At 40.5% G+C, this 17,728-nt stretch overlaps 4 protein-coding genes across 6 annotated transcripts in view; 2 read left to right on the top strand and 2 right to left on the bottom strand.

Annotated features, from left to right (window-relative positions):
• Positions 1-641: 641 nt before the first annotated feature.
• On the bottom strand, positions 642-2,982 carry zbtb8os (zinc finger and BTB domain containing 8 opposite strand). The gene is made up of 7 exons (XM_044373918.1): positions 2,793-2,982; positions 2,537-2,561; positions 2,312-2,433; positions 2,141-2,223; positions 1,854-1,906; positions 1,388-1,424; positions 642-1,252 (listed from the first exon to the last, which is right to left on the bottom strand). The coding sequence occupies exons 1-7, from the start codon at positions 2,872-2,874 to the stop codon at positions 1,166-1,168; spliced, it is 489 nt and encodes a 162-aa protein (XP_044229853.1). The 5' UTR covers positions 2,875-2,982; the 3' UTR covers positions 642-1,165.
• A 78-nt stretch (positions 2,983-3,060) lies between these two features.
• Positions 3,061-7,333, top strand: LOC122997730 (histone-binding protein RBBP4). Its single transcript, XM_044373914.1, has 11 exons — positions 3,061-3,209; positions 3,661-3,808; positions 3,937-4,082; positions 4,501-4,674; positions 4,776-4,891; positions 5,053-5,213; positions 5,324-5,450; positions 5,570-5,647; positions 6,064-6,198; positions 6,532-6,642; positions 6,749-7,333. Exons 1-11 carry the CDS (start codon positions 3,194-3,196, stop codon positions 6,809-6,811), a joined length of 1,275 nt encoding a protein of 424 aa, XP_044229849.1. The 5' UTR covers positions 3,061-3,193; the 3' UTR covers positions 6,812-7,333.
• Positions 7,334-7,419: 86 nt separating this feature from the next.
• LOC122997731 (syncoilin-like) lies at positions 7,420-16,133 on the bottom strand. 3 transcript variants are annotated; one of them, XM_044373916.1, is made up of 5 exons: positions 16,012-16,133; positions 8,495-8,997; positions 7,877-8,287; positions 7,665-7,789; positions 7,420-7,578 (listed from the first exon to the last, which is right to left on the bottom strand). In XM_044373916.1, exons 2-5 carry the CDS (start codon positions 8,981-8,983, stop codon positions 7,533-7,535), a joined length of 1,071 nt encoding a protein of 356 aa, XP_044229851.1. In that variant the 5' UTR covers positions 8,984-8,997; positions 16,012-16,133; the 3' UTR covers positions 7,420-7,532. The 3 variants fall into 3 exon arrangements, with proteins under 3 accessions (XP_044229851.1, XP_044229852.1, XP_044229850.1); XM_044373917.1 differs by lacking the exon at positions 16,012-16,133 and adding an exon at positions 10,788-10,876; XM_044373915.1 differs by lacking the exon at positions 16,012-16,133 and adding an exon at positions 9,280-9,421.
• si:dkey-157l19.2 (uncharacterized protein KIAA1522 homolog) overlaps positions 10,899-17,728 on the top strand; it is a 29,278-nt gene continuing 22,448 nt past the window's right edge. Inside the window, exon 1 of the mRNA XM_044373912.1 lies at positions 10,899-11,219. The gene's annotated coding sequence lies outside the window, so the exon portion shown is untranslated. The remainder of the gene's footprint in view (positions 11,220-17,728) is intronic.

The raw sequence follows: 17,728 nt of genomic DNA, 5'->3' as shown, positions 1-17,728 counted from the left end.
TTCCTCTCTATACAGGCTCAATATAGTGCACCCGTCCCTGACAAATCCACCTGTATGATTTACAATATGGCATATTTCCAAGATCACAAACCTGTAATTGATTGTAGAAATCAGCTTGTTACACTTTGGCATTCAGCCAATAACCCACAAAAGAAAATGCCCTGCTCTCCCTCTGCCTCAAGTCACTGGAAGCAATCTTCGTTTTAATGTCACATATTCTCCAATTACAGTCCTTTGAACAGGCATGAACCTGCACCATCAAGTACACAATGTATCTTTAGCTTTCTGAGAAATTCAAGAGTAGAAATGTTGAATCTCTGTTGATCAGTCTTTGCAATCATTTTTATGTTTAACAGCTTCAAACAAGCCTGGTAGTTCTATATGGAATTAACAAGAGAATAGTACATATATACTCTACATTTATGTATAAGCTTGTACTGTATTGTGTTGTATTAGCATTGTATATTAGTAGTGTCAGTTTACTCTTAGAGAATGGGTTTAAACAAAAGGAGATAAAAGATCTGATGGCAATATGTGATAGTTCATAATGTGTTACACTTAAAAATGTGTCAGTTATGAATGATTTTTGGTGTTTTTTTCTGACATAACACACACCTACAAAAAATGCTTAAGAGAGACCATTCTTTTAAAGTACTAGTACTCATTTAATCAATCCGACTGAAAAAATAAATGTATATTGATTTGTTTACAATGATTAATAAGGCATCAACACAATTTCAGTTTTGTGATAAATAAGAATAAGAATTTGCTAAAGCATTTCAAGTAAAGCTGGGTCAGTAAATGTGTTAAAAACCATCACATCATTTTAAAGTGATGGTTTTGTTTTGTTTACTATTCAATAATGACCCAAGAAAAAAGTTATTTCCCTGAATCCAACGCATTTTAAGCCTTCTGAACGCATGTAAATTATGTATATGTCAATGTCATATTATTCTGCCATGGAACTCTTTCATTGCATTGTGTGCATCCACATCACTATAAATATAGAGAAATGCTCATGTTGGTAGACAGTTTAACCTACAAGTATGAAACAAGATTTTACAATTCTATAATCATTGCCTCAGATAAAAAGGCCACTTAAATTGGCCATGCAGGTATTCCAGCTCCATCGAACCAGGACTGTGATCTCCCTCTGGAGGTGTTGTCAGATATCAATGATGGCAAATATCTCTGGTTTTTCTTTATCGTGGATCTGCATTGCGGAGTATGTAATGGCTTTCACTTCTGTACCCTAGAATGACAACACAGTGCATAACAGTTAGAAATGAATCTTTTATTTATTCTGTACAGCATTATATCCTGAACAATCTTTAAGCAAGATTCTTCTTATGCATGCTGCATAAATAGACATCCTGAACCGACTTACCTGCGGATGCTTTTCCAGAGAGAATTCTTCACCCCACCTTTAATAAACAAAAGAAAAATTACCACATGAGAGAGCAGATGTAGCTAAAAAAAAAAACAAATCAAGTAGATTGTATAACTGGTTTAGACTCTTTCAGGCTACAGGAGGGCATCTGAAACCCAAACCATTTACAACTTGGTGATACATATGCTACATGAGTATGTATTTCTATAAGAAAGACAGAATAAGATTTTTTTTTTACAAAGATCTGAGACATTTTGGAAACACAGCATATGTATGGATTCAACAGTCTCACTAAAAATTTAATGAAGACAGTCAATAAACAAACAAAAGACACAGTGTGAACACCCAATGGAAGTTACATTTTCTGTATTTCAAAACATGTCCACTTCATATCTGAGGAATAATTTTAGGATCTCTATCTGCTATAACCTTCATGTTATTACTAAGAGGTACCCAAACTTACCCAATGGAGCGGATTCTGAAGTGCATTCTGTCTACATGCAAAACTTTGACCTCCTGCAACAGAACATCAAGAAAAAATAAATCATTACTAAATAATTAAGACATATAGTATATAATGAAGATCTTTACACAGTCTGCATCAAACAAGAATCCTATACAAGTTTTAAGCAGAAATGCACTGCAGTGTACAAAAACTCTCTCCCATCATGCCTCCTGTGAATGTTTTTATCACTAAATGCAAGCAATATGTTAAGCACCCCGTAACTGACTTCTGACCAGTATACTCACCCTGGGAATAAAGAAGAGATCTGCACTAAATTTGTATAACCAGTCATCTAGGAAGTGGAAGAGAAGAGACTCCATGTCTTCACCTTTTGAGAAGGAGTTAAGTTTCAGTGATTTGGTAACAAAGTGATATGAATAGGTATAGTTGAGGCGACACATCATCTGTTCTCTCACCCTCTGACTCCACTTCAACAGTATCTAAGGGCTCCACAGTCTCTGTGTCCGTCATGTAGCCAAACATGCCCATGGCACACTGCTCAAAGGCTTCCTCCAGAGAGTCTCCCCAGGAGTGGATTCTAGCAAGAGAGATCACATCAGACGTTATGATATTTGATCCCTAATGAACAACAGAGAAACATGACATCTGACACTTTTACCAAGATAACAAACCACACTCACTGTACATCTGCTGTGTGATCCAAGTCTGTAATGATAATCACACATGCTATTAGACCAACTCCGCAGCAAAGTAGAAATGGTGAGTCTGTGTGTGGCATATGTCGTTTAATTTAGATAAACAGCTTAATTTATTTCAAGAATAAACCAGGAGGGTCGCTTATAGTTAACTCGGCTGTAAAAAGAGTCATTTTTCACACATAAAGTAATGGCAAAAGAGCTAAGCTATCTATATTATTTATCACAATTTCAGACTCACATTCATATTTCTTGTTGATTGGCGGATATTTTGACTTGGTAGCTTTCTGCGCCTCAGTCAGGTCCAGCTCACGGTCGTCCATTTGAGCTGTAAGTTTGTTTAAGGTTTGAAAAAATGAAGAAAACTTTACCTTACCATGTCGCTGTTTGGTCACAACATGGTAGTAAAATAATGAGGAGGTGGTTCCGGATGTGCCAATAAACACCAAAGAAGAAGAAGGAGGAGGTGGTCCCGGATGTAGCGGTAACGGCTTCCTGTCTGTTTTGGACAACGCTGATTGGCCGGTCGTCCTTCTATGGAGTTGGCGCCATTGCGAGCCTCTCGTGCTGTGCTGTTTCCAGAGTGCTCTCCCCCAAATTACTCCCCTTTTTCATCGGTATTAGCTGTTTAACGGCGACATAATGACCGATAAAGACGGTAAGAGTGTTCACCTGTCTGAATTGGGTGGTTCAAACTGCGTGTGTGTTCTCCAGAAAGATAAAAACTACGAGTCAGGATGAACCGGTGTCAGTTGGCGCGCCAGTCAGCATCTCCTTTCATTGTTGCCAGCTAACTGTTAGCTGACGTTAGCAGCTAGACAACCCGAGTTAATTGTTATTATTAATTTACTTATTGTTCCATGTGGAGTGAGGTATCGATTAGGATTATTGTATTTTAACTCTAATAACTTGTACTCATGCCAGCTTATCAGGAAAATAAACCATAGTGCCAGTTAACAAGGAAACGACTTTGCTGGGTGGAGTATAACTTTAATGTCACCTTTAATATATTCTGTTCAGTCCAGGTTGAATTAGATGCTGCATGACATAAGTTCTGACTATCATTATAACATGGCTCTGTGTTGCTTGTGATTATTATGTGAACACAGCTGCATTTGATGATGCTGTGGAGGAAAGGGTGATCAATGAGGAGTACAAGATCTGGAAGAAGAACACGCCTTTTCTTTATGACCTGGTCATGACTCACGCCCTGGAGTGGCCCAGTCTAACCGCCCAGTGGCTGCCAGATGTCACCAGGTAGGAGGAAATCTTCTGCACCTTGACATGCGCACAAAACATGCCAGGTGATAGGTGCCTGCCTTTTTTTTGGGAATGAGTGAGTGAATGAATGAAAATGTGTGTTTTTGTTTTGTTCCTCTTCACAGACCAGAGGGGAAAGACTACAGTGTGCACCGGCTGGTTCTGGGGACACACACTTCCGATGAACAGAATCACCTTGTGATTGCCAGTGTTCAGCTCCCAAATGATGATGCCCAGTTTGATGCCTCACACTATGACAGCGAAAAAGGAGGTGAGAGATTATATATGCATTTTAAGCACTTTTATGTTTAAAGTTGTGCCCAGCAATTCGTTATACAAAATACATGAATCAATGGATAAAGTATATTGTCAATATCACATTTGTCATTATCATGCAACAATTTCATAAAGGCTGGGTGACAGTTCAGTATTAACTATTTAATTTCAGTGCAGTCATATCAACAAAAAGTTCATATATTGTGGCTTACAGTTCTCACCTCTACTAAAAGTTAAATTGGATCAAAATCTGTCACAGAATTAGATCTTTAATGCTACAATAATAGGTTTGTGTTTTTGTTATAGGTACATTTTAGGAGATTAAAATGCAGTTTAGCAACTTCATGAGATTAAGATGAATTACAGGTTAAGTTGCAATAGTAATGTTATGTGTTTGTCATGCATTGTTTCAGAGTTTGGAGGATTTGGATCAGTAAGCGGTAAGATCGAAATTGAAATCAAAATCAACCATGAGGGAGAAGTGAACAGAGCCCGCTACATGCCCCAGAATCCTTGCATCATCGCCACCAAGACCCCCACCAGTGACGTGCTGGTCTTTGATTATACAAAGCACCCCTCCAAACCAGGTGGGATTAATGCTGTGTTTCACATTCTCTGTTGAGTCCATGACAGGTACTTTTTCTGCAACATTTTACAGCACTGATGCTTTTTTTTTTTTTCATTCTAGACCCTTCTGGAGAATGCACCCCTGACCTGCGGTTGAGAGGTCACCAGAAAGAAGGCTATGGCCTCTCCTGGAACCCGAACCTCAGCGGCTGCCTCCTCAGTGCTTCTGATGACCATGTGAGCAACCTTTCAAAGCATACCTGAATTTTCTGTCCTATGTTTCTGTTCCCGTTTTACAAATGTCTTATTTTATTTTACTTTGATAATTAACCTGTTTGTTACTATTTTACTTAACTAGCTTAACTGATGTGTTGACATGTCTCCTGCTTTCTTTACAGACTATTTGCTTGTGGGACATCAGCACAGTACCCAAGGAGGGAAAAATTGTTGACGCCAAGACAATCTTCACAGGCCACACTGCTGTGGTTGAGGATGTCTCCTGGCACCTGCTCCATGAGTCACTCTTTGGATCTGTCGCTGATGACCAGAAACTAATGATGTAAGCTGTTTTCAACTTGACAACAATATCTTACAGATGACTTGTGAGAAACAAAGTTGTTGCTCAGTTTCGACTTTCTCTTGAACAATGGTGCCTTTGTTTTGGAACAGTTGGGACACGCGGTCCAACAACACCTCCAAGCCCAGCCATGCAGTGGATGCCCATACCGCTGAGGTCAACTGCCTGTCTTTCAATCCCTACAGCGAGTTCATACTGGCCACTGGCTCTGCAGATAAAGTGGGTCCGCTCTCTGTACATCTGTTACACAGCACATTACCGTCCAAGGATCTGTTCTTATTTACTCTTGTTTGTATAATGGGTTGAATCAGTGGAAGCTGACTACTTTTTATTTTTAGACTGTTGCTCTGTGGGACCTGAGGAACCTGAAGCTGAAGTTGCACTCTTTCGAGTCACATAAAGACGAGATCTTCCAGGTAAGAAGTGAACCTCAGTTCAGTTAAAGTTGTTTAAAATTAGGTTTGTTGCATAGTTATTGTTTGGCCCATCTGGAGTTATGCTGGCCTTTAAATGTTGGCTGTAGTTATAAATGGAAACAGATGATGAGTTGAAAAAGCAGGCTTTGGCTGCACGTCATAATATAAACACTCACCTTTTTGCATAACCACTAACTAGTGGCAATAGGAAACCCAGCATACTATAATTGTTACCCATATAATCAAACTCAGTAGCATCATGATGAATCCAGAGTACTGACAGAACAAGCTACAAACAACAGTCACCTGACTGGACAGATTTTAGTCTTTATGATGGTGGTTATTCATTTTTAGTTTTATGTTTGTGAATCACTCTGAAGCGAATGTGTAACATCTGGCCCATGTCTCCCTAACAGGTTCAGTGGTCTCCTCATAATGAAACCATCCTGGCCTCCAGCGGCACAGATAGGAGGCTCAACGTCTGGGACCTCAGCAAGATCGGGGAGGAGCAGTCTCCTGAAGATGCTGAGGACGGCCCTCCTGAGCTGCTGGTGAGTTGTGACAAACATGATATTTGATGCTTAAAGTTTGTGTGTGTCAATGTCAAATGTGAATATTTTCTGGTTTCTTTAGTCTTCTATGATAATAAGCTGAATATCTAATAAACTAAATATATATGTCACATTGGGCTTTTGGAAACACTGATCAACATTTTTCACCAATTTTTTTTTTTTTTTACATTTTATAGACCAAATAACTAATCGAGAAAATAATTTACAGATTAATCGATAATGAAAATACTTGTTAGTTGCAGCCTTAATTTTAAATTAAGCGTTGTATTAATATTAAGTGCCATACAAATGCCTTTTTCTCTGCTTCTTTAGTTCATCCACGGCGGACACACAGCTAAGATCTCAGACTTCTCTTGGAACCCCAACGAGCCATGGGTCATTTGTTCTGTATCAGAGGACAATATCATGCAAGTCTGGCAGATGGTAAGAGCTTTGTTTGCTACATTGTTTTTATTTAATTATATGGGCTCATAATTTTTGTAAAGCAGACAGAAAGATAAGACATACTTTAAAATTGTTTCTTCTACAGGCTGAAAACATCTACAACGACGAGGACCCAGAAGGTGCTACAGATTCAGAGGTCCAGGCATGATTCCCGTATCCACATCCCTTCCTTCGACCTGCTTGTTAAAGATGGACATATTTTCCAGTGCTGGGTGCATAAGCAGTGATGTCTTTTTAATTAACATTTTTGGCAGCAGTGTTTTTTGTAGAACATGAAAGAATAAATTGCTGAGCTGTCATCATGTTGTGAAGTATTTAAAACAAGTCTATCGTCAGATTTTTAGGTCTTTTTAGTTTTCCAAACTTCCAGTACTCAACTCTGACATGTGATGAAACCATCAAAGATGTGTCCATCATCATTCAGGTTTGCATTTTCATGGTTTTATTTCTCTCCTCTGGAATTAGTTTTCTGCAAAACATTTCTACCGAGATCCATTTTTATTAAAATTGTACATAACATAGGTTGCTTGATACACGTAGTATGACTTTTCCAGATTGTGTGTTGCGTCTCTTGTATGTCTTTTTCTCTGCATTTTTTTGTTTGTTATTCTGTGCTGCATCTGAACTCTTGTGTACTTAAATATATTCATAATAAAATATTTACAGTAAATCTGTCTGCTCGGTTTCTTGGCACAGCATGTTAGATGTTAATTTCTTATGCAATATGAGTTGATGAGAAATTGAATGAATACCAGGTTTGAATTGTGCAACATATATTAGATTTTATCTTTGACATTAAATATACATGCAATGCTGTACTTTGGTCTGGTGGAGATTCTGGTTTAAGAGTGTCCACTGAAAATAGAAAGTTAGGGATCCTCCTCTGCAGTGGTTTCACTGGGTTCATCACAGCCCCTATAGAACAAGATATCTGTTAGTCATTTCATTTTTTATCCTGCTGCTTACAGTCTATAGTAAAACGGTAAAAAAAAAAAGCCTACCTGAGAAATGTCAGCTCTGCTAAAAGGCCATCCCTAAGCACCTCCAAATCTTTCTTAGAGTTTCTTTGAACTTCAAATTCTTCTTGTAACTCTCTCAGAGTCTCTTCTAGTTTCTCCACAGTCTCCTGTAGTAAAGTGGATAACCGTCTGAGTTGGCAGTTTTATCAAACACTCCGTATGTGATATACCATATCTTACTTAGATCACTGTACCTTGTGTTGAGCAATACTCTCCTCCCTCTCCCTTTCCATCAGGCTGATCCTCTCCTCCAGACAGGACCTCTGCACCTCCATTCTCTGTATGTTCTCTCTCAGTGGCCCCAGGCTGGCCCTCAGGTCTGTCGCCTGCTCCCTGCTTATTCTCAAGGCATCCTCCACAATCTGCCTCCTCTTCAGCAGGGCCATGAGCCGAGGCTCATACCAGCCCTCCAGTACCCTCATGCTGCCGCTGAGCCGCCGCTGTAATCTGACAGAAGCCTGCCGGCACTGGCTGATGTCGCTCATGGCTCTTGGTCTGTAGGGCTTTCTGGCCTGGTCCCTCAAGGAGTTGAGCTGGTTCTGGTGGGCCTCCCGGAGCTGAGACAACTCCTGGGTCAGACTTTGAATATGGGCCTTGAGCTCCTCCTACGGACAGATGTAAAACTGATTTTAAAGAAAAAAGAAGATTCCCGATGCTGTCCACTTGGGACAGATCAGGATAAAACTTGACTTACAGCCACAACAAAACAAATAGCTCTCGAAAGGAAATACTTCTCAAACTGCAGAACACCTCACACTGAATGTGCCTCAGTAAATTAATCATCCAGGTATCACGAATCCAAAGAGGGTTACCTGTGTAACAGCAGACTGAGCCACCTCATACTCTTGTGCAGTCAGTGTCACCTGGCTCTGGATGCAGTGTCTGGCTGTGGCAAACATTTTCCTCTTCACCTGCTGCAGTTCCTCATAAACAGCGAGATAATCCAGCTGAGCCAGAGTGAACAGCCTCCGTGTGTCTAGCAGCTTTCCCCTCAGGTGCTCCACAACTCGCAGCATGGGTTCCTGCAGTTGCATGAGCTCCTGTATCAACTCGTCCCTCTGCACCTCTAGATAGGACACATGCTGGATGCAGCACTCGAAAAGTTGTCCTAAACTGTCCATGTCCCTCTGGTCTATTTGTATCATGGGGAGTTGTGTGCGCTCCTCTGTGGCGATGACTGTGTCCACTTCAGAGTCAGTATGGCTACTTTCTGTGACATTTTCAACAAAGCTGAATTCCATGTTTGAGTCTTCAGTAGATAACGTGTCATTTCCGTCCTCTGTTAATCTTTGATTGTCCATGACCTGTTAAGAAGCTAGAAGGAAAGAGAAGAAGAAAACAAGAGAGCTGTTATTTATCAAAGGACCGACAACAATTGATTAGATTGGGGTTTTAAAATCTCTCTACTCAGGTCATCCATTTCAGGTTGTTTTGCATAACAGAGAAACTTAATGTAAATGTAATCAAGTTTACAATTGTGATCGCTGTTCCCCCAAAAAAGCCATCCAAAGATCACACACAGGCAACCTTAACATCCCTCAGTCGTACACTCATCAGTAATAACTGATATTAACACATAGAGCCTATTACTACTCACTTTGTTTGGAGGTGGCAGCTCCAACAGGTACAGCCGGCTATGAACTCAGTTTGCTTTCTGCTTTAAGGATCTCTCTGCTGTGTGTCTGTCTCCATGAAAACAGAGGCACACTTTGTGTTTATTAATAACAACTGGAGTCGTGGTGGAAATACTATCTCTGAGTTCAGAGGAAGACTCACATGCCCCCACATGGGAAGACAAACTGTCAGTGCTGGGAGCAGACTGGCCTACATGCTTTGGATGCATTAGCTAACACATGTTTGGATCAGCCTGGATGCCAGCGAGAGTTATATTTATACAGCTTGTTTTTACATGCATCTAAGTAGGTAGTGACATCATGGTTGAAAATGGTGTGAGCATTAACTTTCCTCAACTTTCTACCTTGGACATTTTCCCCCAGACTACAGGCCCAGGTGGTTTTATTAGCAGGCCTGTGCAGCCTTTTCTTTTAATAGCTTCCTGCAGTATTAAGGTCAGCTACCCATAAAGTTTGCATGGTTTATATACAGTATTTGTTTGTAGTGCTCTGCATTCCTCACATACAAAACTACACTTACAAGGAATGTAATGAAGGAGATTAGATGTGAGCATCTTCAAAGAGTGAGGCTTATTTTTGTATAATATCCCATATTTTACATTAGAAATACACTAAAATACAATAACATATGCAAACAATAATGGCTCTGTTATGAATGGGCACTGTATGTTTATCTAGACTGCCTTTATGATAACATGACTGTATCAGCTATGTCCACAGCAACGTTGGACCCTTGTCACCCAGTTAGCTAAACCTCATAGTTTATGAAAATGTATGCAAAGGACTATGTGCTCCTTTTTGGGGTGAGACAATTCTAACAGTTCTTAAGCTATAAATACACAGTTTTTAAAATAACTGGAAAGCCAACAGCCCTTATTAACTTATTTATATTTTTAAATTATTATTATTATTAACTCATGAAAAATTGGTGTTTTGAAGACATGGTTTTCACAGGACAGAGACGTATATGTATTTGGTGCATATTTACTGTTGTGTATCTTCTATATTTTGCATGATTTTGTACTGTTCAAAGGTTTAAACTACTGTTTGGAAGTATTTTGCTCACATATTGTCTGCTGTGACCTGTCTGGCTTGTGCATATTTTGTTATTTGTAACTTTGCATGGAGGACTAATCCGCCCTCTTGAGATTAATTAAATTATCAAATTTAATCTAATAAAAAATAAAGGAAAAAATGGTCAGATCTAAGAAAAACATTTTGATTTAACATTCAAATTGTAATTTACATGAATGTATAGGCCTATCTATTCTATTGTCAGATATAGCTATTCATAATATACCTACTGTATCTTGTGTATGTAAAAGTGCATATACAGAAAAAGTTGGGAATCTTGATTTGCAACTTCCAAGTAAAAGTAAAAATATTTTCTTCTTCAGAAAAAGTGTTGACGTCACGGTAATAGTGACATGCAAACTAAGCGTGGAAAAAGGAAATTCCCTATCTCGCTCACTTGTTCAGATGTAGCATGTTGTTCCTGCGTCCCGCCACTAGATGTCCTCACTGCACTGACCGCAGCGCAGCACGCGTCTCGCACCTGAGCGCGCGCGCCCAGCCTCCAGGTGGGAGCTACAGGTCGACAGCAGCGCAACTTCTCTTCATTTTCCCCTTAATGCTCCACTGGAGCGTCCGCAGACAAAAAAGACAGACAGCGGGGAAGTCTGTTTAGCTGACATCCAAACAAACGGATCTGTACCGGCTGGGTACAAACAAATCCAGACTCCAGTCGCTTCCTGAAGTGTTTTTCACGGAAATGGTTCACCTGAAGTTTTCCTCCGGACGGTGAAAGTTTGGAGTTGGAGAGGAAAGACGCAGCAGGGAGACGCTTCAAATGGAGAGAGGCTGAGGGTAAATCAACCCATCTGGATCATTTAAGTTTAACAAGGTATGATCACCAGTTGTTTAGATTGTTTTGTCGTTATGTGAAGTTTTTCAAGTGTCAATGTCTTAACACATCTTATGTAATTTCCTCTTAATAACTTCTTAAACTATACGTAGACATGTTAAATGGTTGAAAATATAGTTTAGTATTCTTGCAAAAAGTTTAAATAATCTTAAAATGACAATAGAGTCGAATGAATCATCTTTTTCAAAATGTACAGAAAGTACTTTTTTTTTTTTTTTTTTTTTTTAACATGTTTTCTGATTAGTCTACCAGTTGCTTTGGTTTTAAACTATAAGATCAGACTACAGAATAAAGAAAATTGTTGCCTCATGTCTTAACCAGCGTTATCAAATCTACATGGGCGGTTTTAGTGATTTGAGGGCCCCAGGAAAACTCTGTCTTGCTTTATTTTCACCCTTTCTCTTACTAAATGTTGGTATTGGCAATAGTAAAAGAAGTACTCAAAACGTTTTCTTAAGGAAAACTATATATATCACACAGTAAAAATACTGTAAAAGTAAGTCCTGCATTAAAATTTTTTGGGGTACAATGAGTTAGAATACTAACATAATTCAATATTTTTCACATCTAAACATCATAATAAATCCATAGCTGTTTGGGGCCCTTTTAGTTAGATGTAGGGGTAGTTGCCTACTTTGCCTAATGGTAAAGTCCACCCCCTGATTAAATAAACTGAGCTGCCAACGGATGGCAGGAGATTCAGACTGAGTATAGGTATGCATGAAAAACTAGGTGTGGGATATTTGCTTAGCTTGGCCTTGAGGGATCTTAAATGAAGGTAATTTAAGACCTGTAGTGCTCCTCTCAGCTATGGAGCTTATGACAATGAAGACTATTGTGTTATTTCCCATCACTGACCCAGTGTCTGCTTGACAGCATGGTACTCTGACACCTGGTTTAATCTATTCCAGTCAATGACAGTTCGTGTGCCCTCCATAATGCTAAGCCCACTGCTTGTTTATTAACCTGACAGAGATAACGTGACCATCTGAGGACCTCCTGGGGGTCCCCCTTCCCTTTTGTTTGTCTGCCGCCTCTCCTGAACTTTGGAATCGGAAGTGAGGTCCACACTTTACTGACAACTGTGCAGTTCTTCCAGCGATCAAGGGTTGAGGGCCGTTTTTTTTAAGCACCATGGCTTCAAGTTTATCTCTTGTGCCCTCTGGTAGGTTAGCCTGAGACAGAGCCATTTGTTTAGAAAGGGTGTGTCTCATACTGGTGCTCCGTCTTCGCCGGCCCGCCATGCCAGGGCTTGTACCCATGGAGATTACAGGTGTGTTATGTAAGCACAAGAGGCAAAGCAGAACCTGGTAGATACCTGAGACTCAGAGGACGATCCAGGCAGACATCAAGGTAGAGACAGGATGATAACACAGAGGTATTGAGAGATGAGGGATATAACAGGATAAGGATTTCACTGAAAAGAGGACTGTTCTAAGGATATGGTGCATCCACCACCTGAGACAGGCAGGTAGGTAAAACAGTTTTAAAACTTTTTGCAGGACATGTTTGCTGTCAGGGATGAAGTGCCAGCTCAAGTGTTGGAGAGGTGAAAGATGCCGCTCAAGAGAGCAACAGGAAGTACAATTGATGTTGTAACAGTTAAAGACTCGTGATTATGTGTGTGAATGTTGAGTAGGCTAAATGATGCATGTGTGTGTGGGTGTGTGTTTGTCATGCAGACCTGCAGTGAGAGGAAACTGCTGGCTGATGAGTCGGCTGTTAATCAGTGGGATTAGTTTATGAGTAACTCATCAGTTTATTCTTATCAACACTTCTGAAAATGTAATCAATATCTGTAATTGGGCTTTAGTGTGAATGCAAACAGACATTTATTTTTATTGTGAGAGTTCACATAAATTCTGGTCCAAATTGAGGATTTTTTTCCCCCCACACTACATTTTTCTTTGACTGCCGTCCACTTAGGCGACTGTCAGACTGAGTGAGCTTCAGATTGAAAGGATTTCAAAGCAGCTACAGAGTTTTTGTTTTGACTGGGGCTGAGCAGAGACACTGAGATGCCAGGATGTATTTTTAAACCGCAGCGTCCAGCTGTGTTTGCCTTCGCTGCGAGACGGTCACTGCTGCCGCATAACAGTTTCTTTTTTACCCCTGTCTGACCTGTCAGTTCAGGGGTCTTAAGCTCCACAGAGGCTGCGGTCCTGGCTTAGACCCCTGGCAACCTCTGGCAGCAAAGCAAACTGTGCAAAGTCTCTGTTGGCTGCCATCTCTGAACACTGCCAGAGCAAATTTAAATTTCCATTATGTCTCCATCCTGTTTTTGGAAAGAAACAAAGGAGTAAACAATGGAAACTAAGATCATACGGACTGAAACAAAAACATTGAATGATCTGAGGGTCCTGACTGTGCATTTTATTTATTTCAGAACATATATTTAAGATATTTATCATAATAGACATTTTACACAAAATGTGTTCGTACATTTAGATCACATGTCTGGAACATGTACTTTCACAACTACAGTTACTCATAATATTAGAACTGAAATTTGATAATTGATTATTCATAATAGTCATTTTCAGGCAAAAATGCCAAACATTCGCTAGTTCCAGCTTGTTCCAGAGCAAACAATTGGAAGACCTCACCTTTAGCTTTAAGAAACTGATTGTAGAAGTATTTTCTCATATTTTTGCCATCGACTTAAGAATACATTTTAGATACAGTATGTCTCAAAATAGTCAAAATGTATACCAGCCACTCAAAATATATTGAAAAAACTCTTATTTATATGTGAAAATCCATCATTTTCCATATTTTGGTGTGCACATAATTTCCACTGAGCTAAAATATTTGTGACTCCTCTGTGAAAAGCATACACAGTGAACAATAATGTCAGCCAGTGCACACAACCACGTATTATAATGTTATCTCAAAATGACTCTCATGCGCCAGCCATTATCCGTTTTCTTTCATGGCTCGGTCTCCTAGGCCACTGAATTAGGGATGTGTGGCAGGGGAGTTGGGGAGGGGGGGGGGGGGGGGGGGGGGGGGGGGGGGGGGGGCAAGAGGAGGGGATGGAGGCGGCGATGGTGGTGGTGGGAGGGTGAAAGCAGATTTGGAGAGAAGAGTTCCTCAGTTGGTAATTATCAATCTCTCAGGAATGCAGCCGCTGCTCTTACCAGACAAGCTGCTGCATGGCTTCAGTGGCCTCGCAGCACGCCAATTTGCATTACCTCGTCCACAGATCTCTGCATGCTACCACCACGCATGCACACACACAACCTCCTGAACCCCCTGTGAGTTCAGTTACATAGCATTTTGGTTTATTTGTGTCATTATTGTCTTACAGTGTTGTTGTGTTTATGCTATGTTTATTTTTATCACTGTCATTACTTACATGGTCTTTTTCTGAAACTTTATCCTCTCTGCACCAAACAAAGGAACCACATAATGTCAGTAAGGGGTTGTCTTTCAGTCCAATTCCTTCACCACTGTGTATTTATGCTGATATGTTGGTTTAGAATCAAATTGTAGGAAACTTGTGGCCACCCTGGACTCTGGCTCTTGAGATGAAATTTTCATGAGCTATTCAGCATCATCATCTTCCCTGCCAATGCAAAAATAAGTTTAGTGTGAAAGAGGAGGCCAATTCCCTTAAGATCGGAAATCTTTCATTGATGCCTGACTCCTGCAGGGCTCAGAGTTGCTGGTATTCATTGTAGAAGCTCCTCAAGTATTTACAGTTCGTGTCTTGGTGGCCTCGTCGTCCATCACAGTACAGTTATTGTACATTAAGTGTTTGCTCATAATTGTGAGGAGTTCTAGCCCAGACAACGTTCCTTAAGTCTACTCTTGAGTAGCAGCGCTCTCCTTTGTTTGATAATGCCCAAAGAAGACGGGGCAACGCCCTGATTGATGCCTGCAGGTGCTGCACAGTAACACCAGTTTTCACAGTGCTTAAACACTTGCCATTTGCTCATTCTTAGAGTAGTTTAAAAACTTTTATTATCCAAACAAGCCGCTACTTTTCCGCTGGTCTCTGCAGGAGGACTAGAACAGATCCAAAACATCCCGTTTTTTTCCCCCCAGAGAAGAGAATATTAACCTTGTTAATCTGTTATTTCCTTGTTGCAGAGACTAACTGTATTCAGCCCGACTTTAACCTGGCTCGCTGACAGCTAAGTCATGCCATGTCAAACTCTGCAGCTCAGACGTACGTAGATGTGAACGACCTCCTGGTTAAACTGAGCCGGTCCTAATTCAAACAAAGGTGGCTGCCTGTATCACCGCCACTCCCTCTTGGCTTTGCCTTATCCCTGTGAGGCAGTGGAGTCTGCTCTGTCAGCTTCCCTGTGTGCAGTCCAAGATTCAGTTCCTGGACACCCCCCCCCCTTCCCTTCCTACTTGTAACTGCAAAATTCACATTATTTATATTTGCTGGTGTCGATAAGGGTGTGATTACACTTCATTTTCAAAATGAGTATTGTGAGAGTCCACTCAAAGGATAGGATAGTGTTTTATGCAACATTTGAACCTACTTTCTTACCACGTGGGTGCAGCTTGTCACATAAAACATTAGAGTGGGTAAGAAACTATTTCAAAGTCAACTTCAGGACAGTTCTCTAAATTATACCGTGGTGTAAATCCCCCCTTAAAGGCATTCTGTTTAAAAAATAATGACAGAGAATGACTGTATTTGCGGTTCATCTTTGACACAGTTCAGTTTAGGGTGTGGACACTTGAGTCACTTGGACTTAAGATAGTTTTCAAATATAACAACAACTGGATTTCCCTCTTTTCATTTACTCACCAGTTTGTCAAAGAAAGGTACAGTCGAGCCCAGTGGGAGATGAAGATCTGTGGTTTTTAATCCTGGATTTGGGCTCTGGCTTAGTCTGTGCAGTAACCCATGCTTCTGTGCTTTGCTTTAGGCGAGGCAGGTGTCAGTGCTTTGCGCTGATTTAACTCTGTTGACCTGCCTGCGTAAAAGTGGAGAGGAGACCCAGATTTGCGCTGGAATTTATGTCCTAGAGCTCCACGACATACAGTATAACTGTCAAAAGTACACAATCAATACCTGTCGTTTCCGGAGTCTCAACATCTATTTCATGACAGTGTGTAAACTGCTATCAGCTCCAGTTTACTTCAAGTTGATGTGTACACACAGCTGTCAATGTCAGATAATCAGTGCTTCAGGTATTGACACTGCGTTGAGGTTAACTTTGTTTGAGCTGTACCTCCTGTCCAATGTGAGAGCCTGACGTCTTTTGTAAAGGATAAGTAAACAGCATGTTGGAACACATGCTTGCTCCAGCAGGACTGGGCCTAGGCTAGAAAACCACAGTGGGTTTAGTGTGTGTGAGAAAGACAGAGAGAGAGAGCATGCAACTTTTTTGTTTGTAAATCAGCTCAGAGCTCATGACCGAATTATGTTCTTTATGATAACGTGATACACTATGATGTGGTATGGTGTAGGCGATGCTGGTTGAGGTTTTTCATCAGGTTTGTGCTACAAATCTCCAAAAAAGGTCAGATTTGAAATCCTTCTTCTGTGCGCACATTGTGTATCAACTTTTATGAATTGAGAGGTGTGGTTAGGGGTTAAGTAATTGCTGGGACAATGAAACAAGTCTGTAATTAAGTTGTTGGTGCTATAACTTTGAAACTTCTTACCCTAAAGAAACCTAAGAGATGTGAAGTTTACTTGAGTAAAGCTTTAGACAAATTGTAAATAAAAGAAGGGCACTCATCTGCATGCGTCACGTCATTAAATTTGTTTGCAAAACTGAAAATTGCAGGTTGTTATGTGTAACCATGGAAGTGGTAGTATGAGTCAACTCCTTGTGACTGGACTAGAGGGCAGTCCTCTGGGTGGTCCTCTGCCGTGTTACAGAGGTTTTAGCATTACTCTGGTCCCTCTGATGGAAATAATACGGGGAACTGCTACACTCCTGGCAGCCTGTGGGCTATAAATGAATGAACCAGCCCCCTTTTCCCAAGAGAGGCGTCTGATTATTGGCGACTGTTGCCAATACAGATGCACAGATCTTAGTCATGCCCAAATGACTGTAATTTGGAGCAGGAGAAACACAGGGCTTAGTGCAGGGAGAGGCCTTGTGCTTTTCTCTCAAGAAGATGGATGCTCCATCTTGTTAAAGGCCTTTCACTACAACTCACTCCTTGTAGTGTGTCTACTCTGTACAAGATGTGCCACTTCAGATGTGCGGCAGTGAAGAACAAGTTCAACTTGGCTACATGAATATAACAAACGACTTCAAAAATGCCCACATATGTATAATATTTAGAAAAGTATTCAAGTACTTAGAGTACTCATCTTAAGCCTTTCATACATGTGTTTGGATGCAAACCTCCCTTTCTGCAGAGGGCAGAACCATATTTAATGTTTCTTTATGTACACAGTGATGACTACCGCCTGGTCTGGGAATGATACTCTGCAAATTCCAGCGGTGAGATTCTGACGTTTTCAAGATCTGACTGATAAAAGGTTAATTTATGACTAATGTATG

Source organism: Thunnus albacares, chromosome 15, assembly GCF_914725855.1.
Source record: "Thunnus albacares chromosome 15, fThuAlb1.1, whole genome shotgun sequence".
In the NCBI taxonomy this organism is placed as follows: Eukaryota; Metazoa; Chordata; class Actinopteri; order Scombriformes; family Scombridae; genus Thunnus; species Thunnus albacares.
The sequence above is the reverse complement of the archived record's forward strand: the minus strand, read 5'-3'. Positions and strand labels throughout refer to the sequence as shown.

Excerpts from the sequence above, each read along its gene's own strand:
- zbtb8os (XM_044373918.1), bottom strand. The coding sequence starts at position 2,874 with ATGGACGACCGTGAGCTGGACCTGACTGAGGCGCAGAAAGCTACCAAG. Across the intron at positions 2,562-2,792 it reads AATCAACAAGAAATATGAAT|ACTTGGATCACACAGCAGAT; the intron begins GTGAGTCTGAAA and ends TTATCATTACAG. Across the intron at positions 1,907-2,140 it reads ATCTCTTCTTTATTCCCAGG|GAGGTCAAAGTTTTGCATGT; the intron begins GTGAGTATACTG and ends GTTCTGTTGCAG.
- LOC122997730 (XM_044373914.1), top strand. Across the intron at positions 3,809-3,936 it reads TGGCTGCCAGATGTCACCAG|ACCAGAGGGGAAAGACTACA; the intron begins GTAGGAGGAAAT and ends TCCTCTTCACAG. Across the intron at positions 4,675-4,775 it reads AAAGCACCCCTCCAAACCAG|ACCCTTCTGGAGAATGCACC; the intron begins GTGGGATTAATG and ends TTTTCATTCTAG.
- LOC122997731 (XM_044373916.1), bottom strand. The coding sequence starts at position 8,983 with ATGGACAATCAAAGATTAACAGAGGACGGAAATGACACGTTATCTACT. Across the intron at positions 7,790-7,876 it reads AGAGTATTGCTCAACACAAG|GAGACTGTGGAGAAACTAGA; the intron begins GTACAGTGATCT and ends ACTTTACTACAG. Across the intron at positions 7,579-7,664 it reads GCAGAGCTGACATTTCTCAG|GGGCTGTGATGAACCCAGTG; the intron begins GTAGGCTTTTTT and ends CTTGTTCTATAG.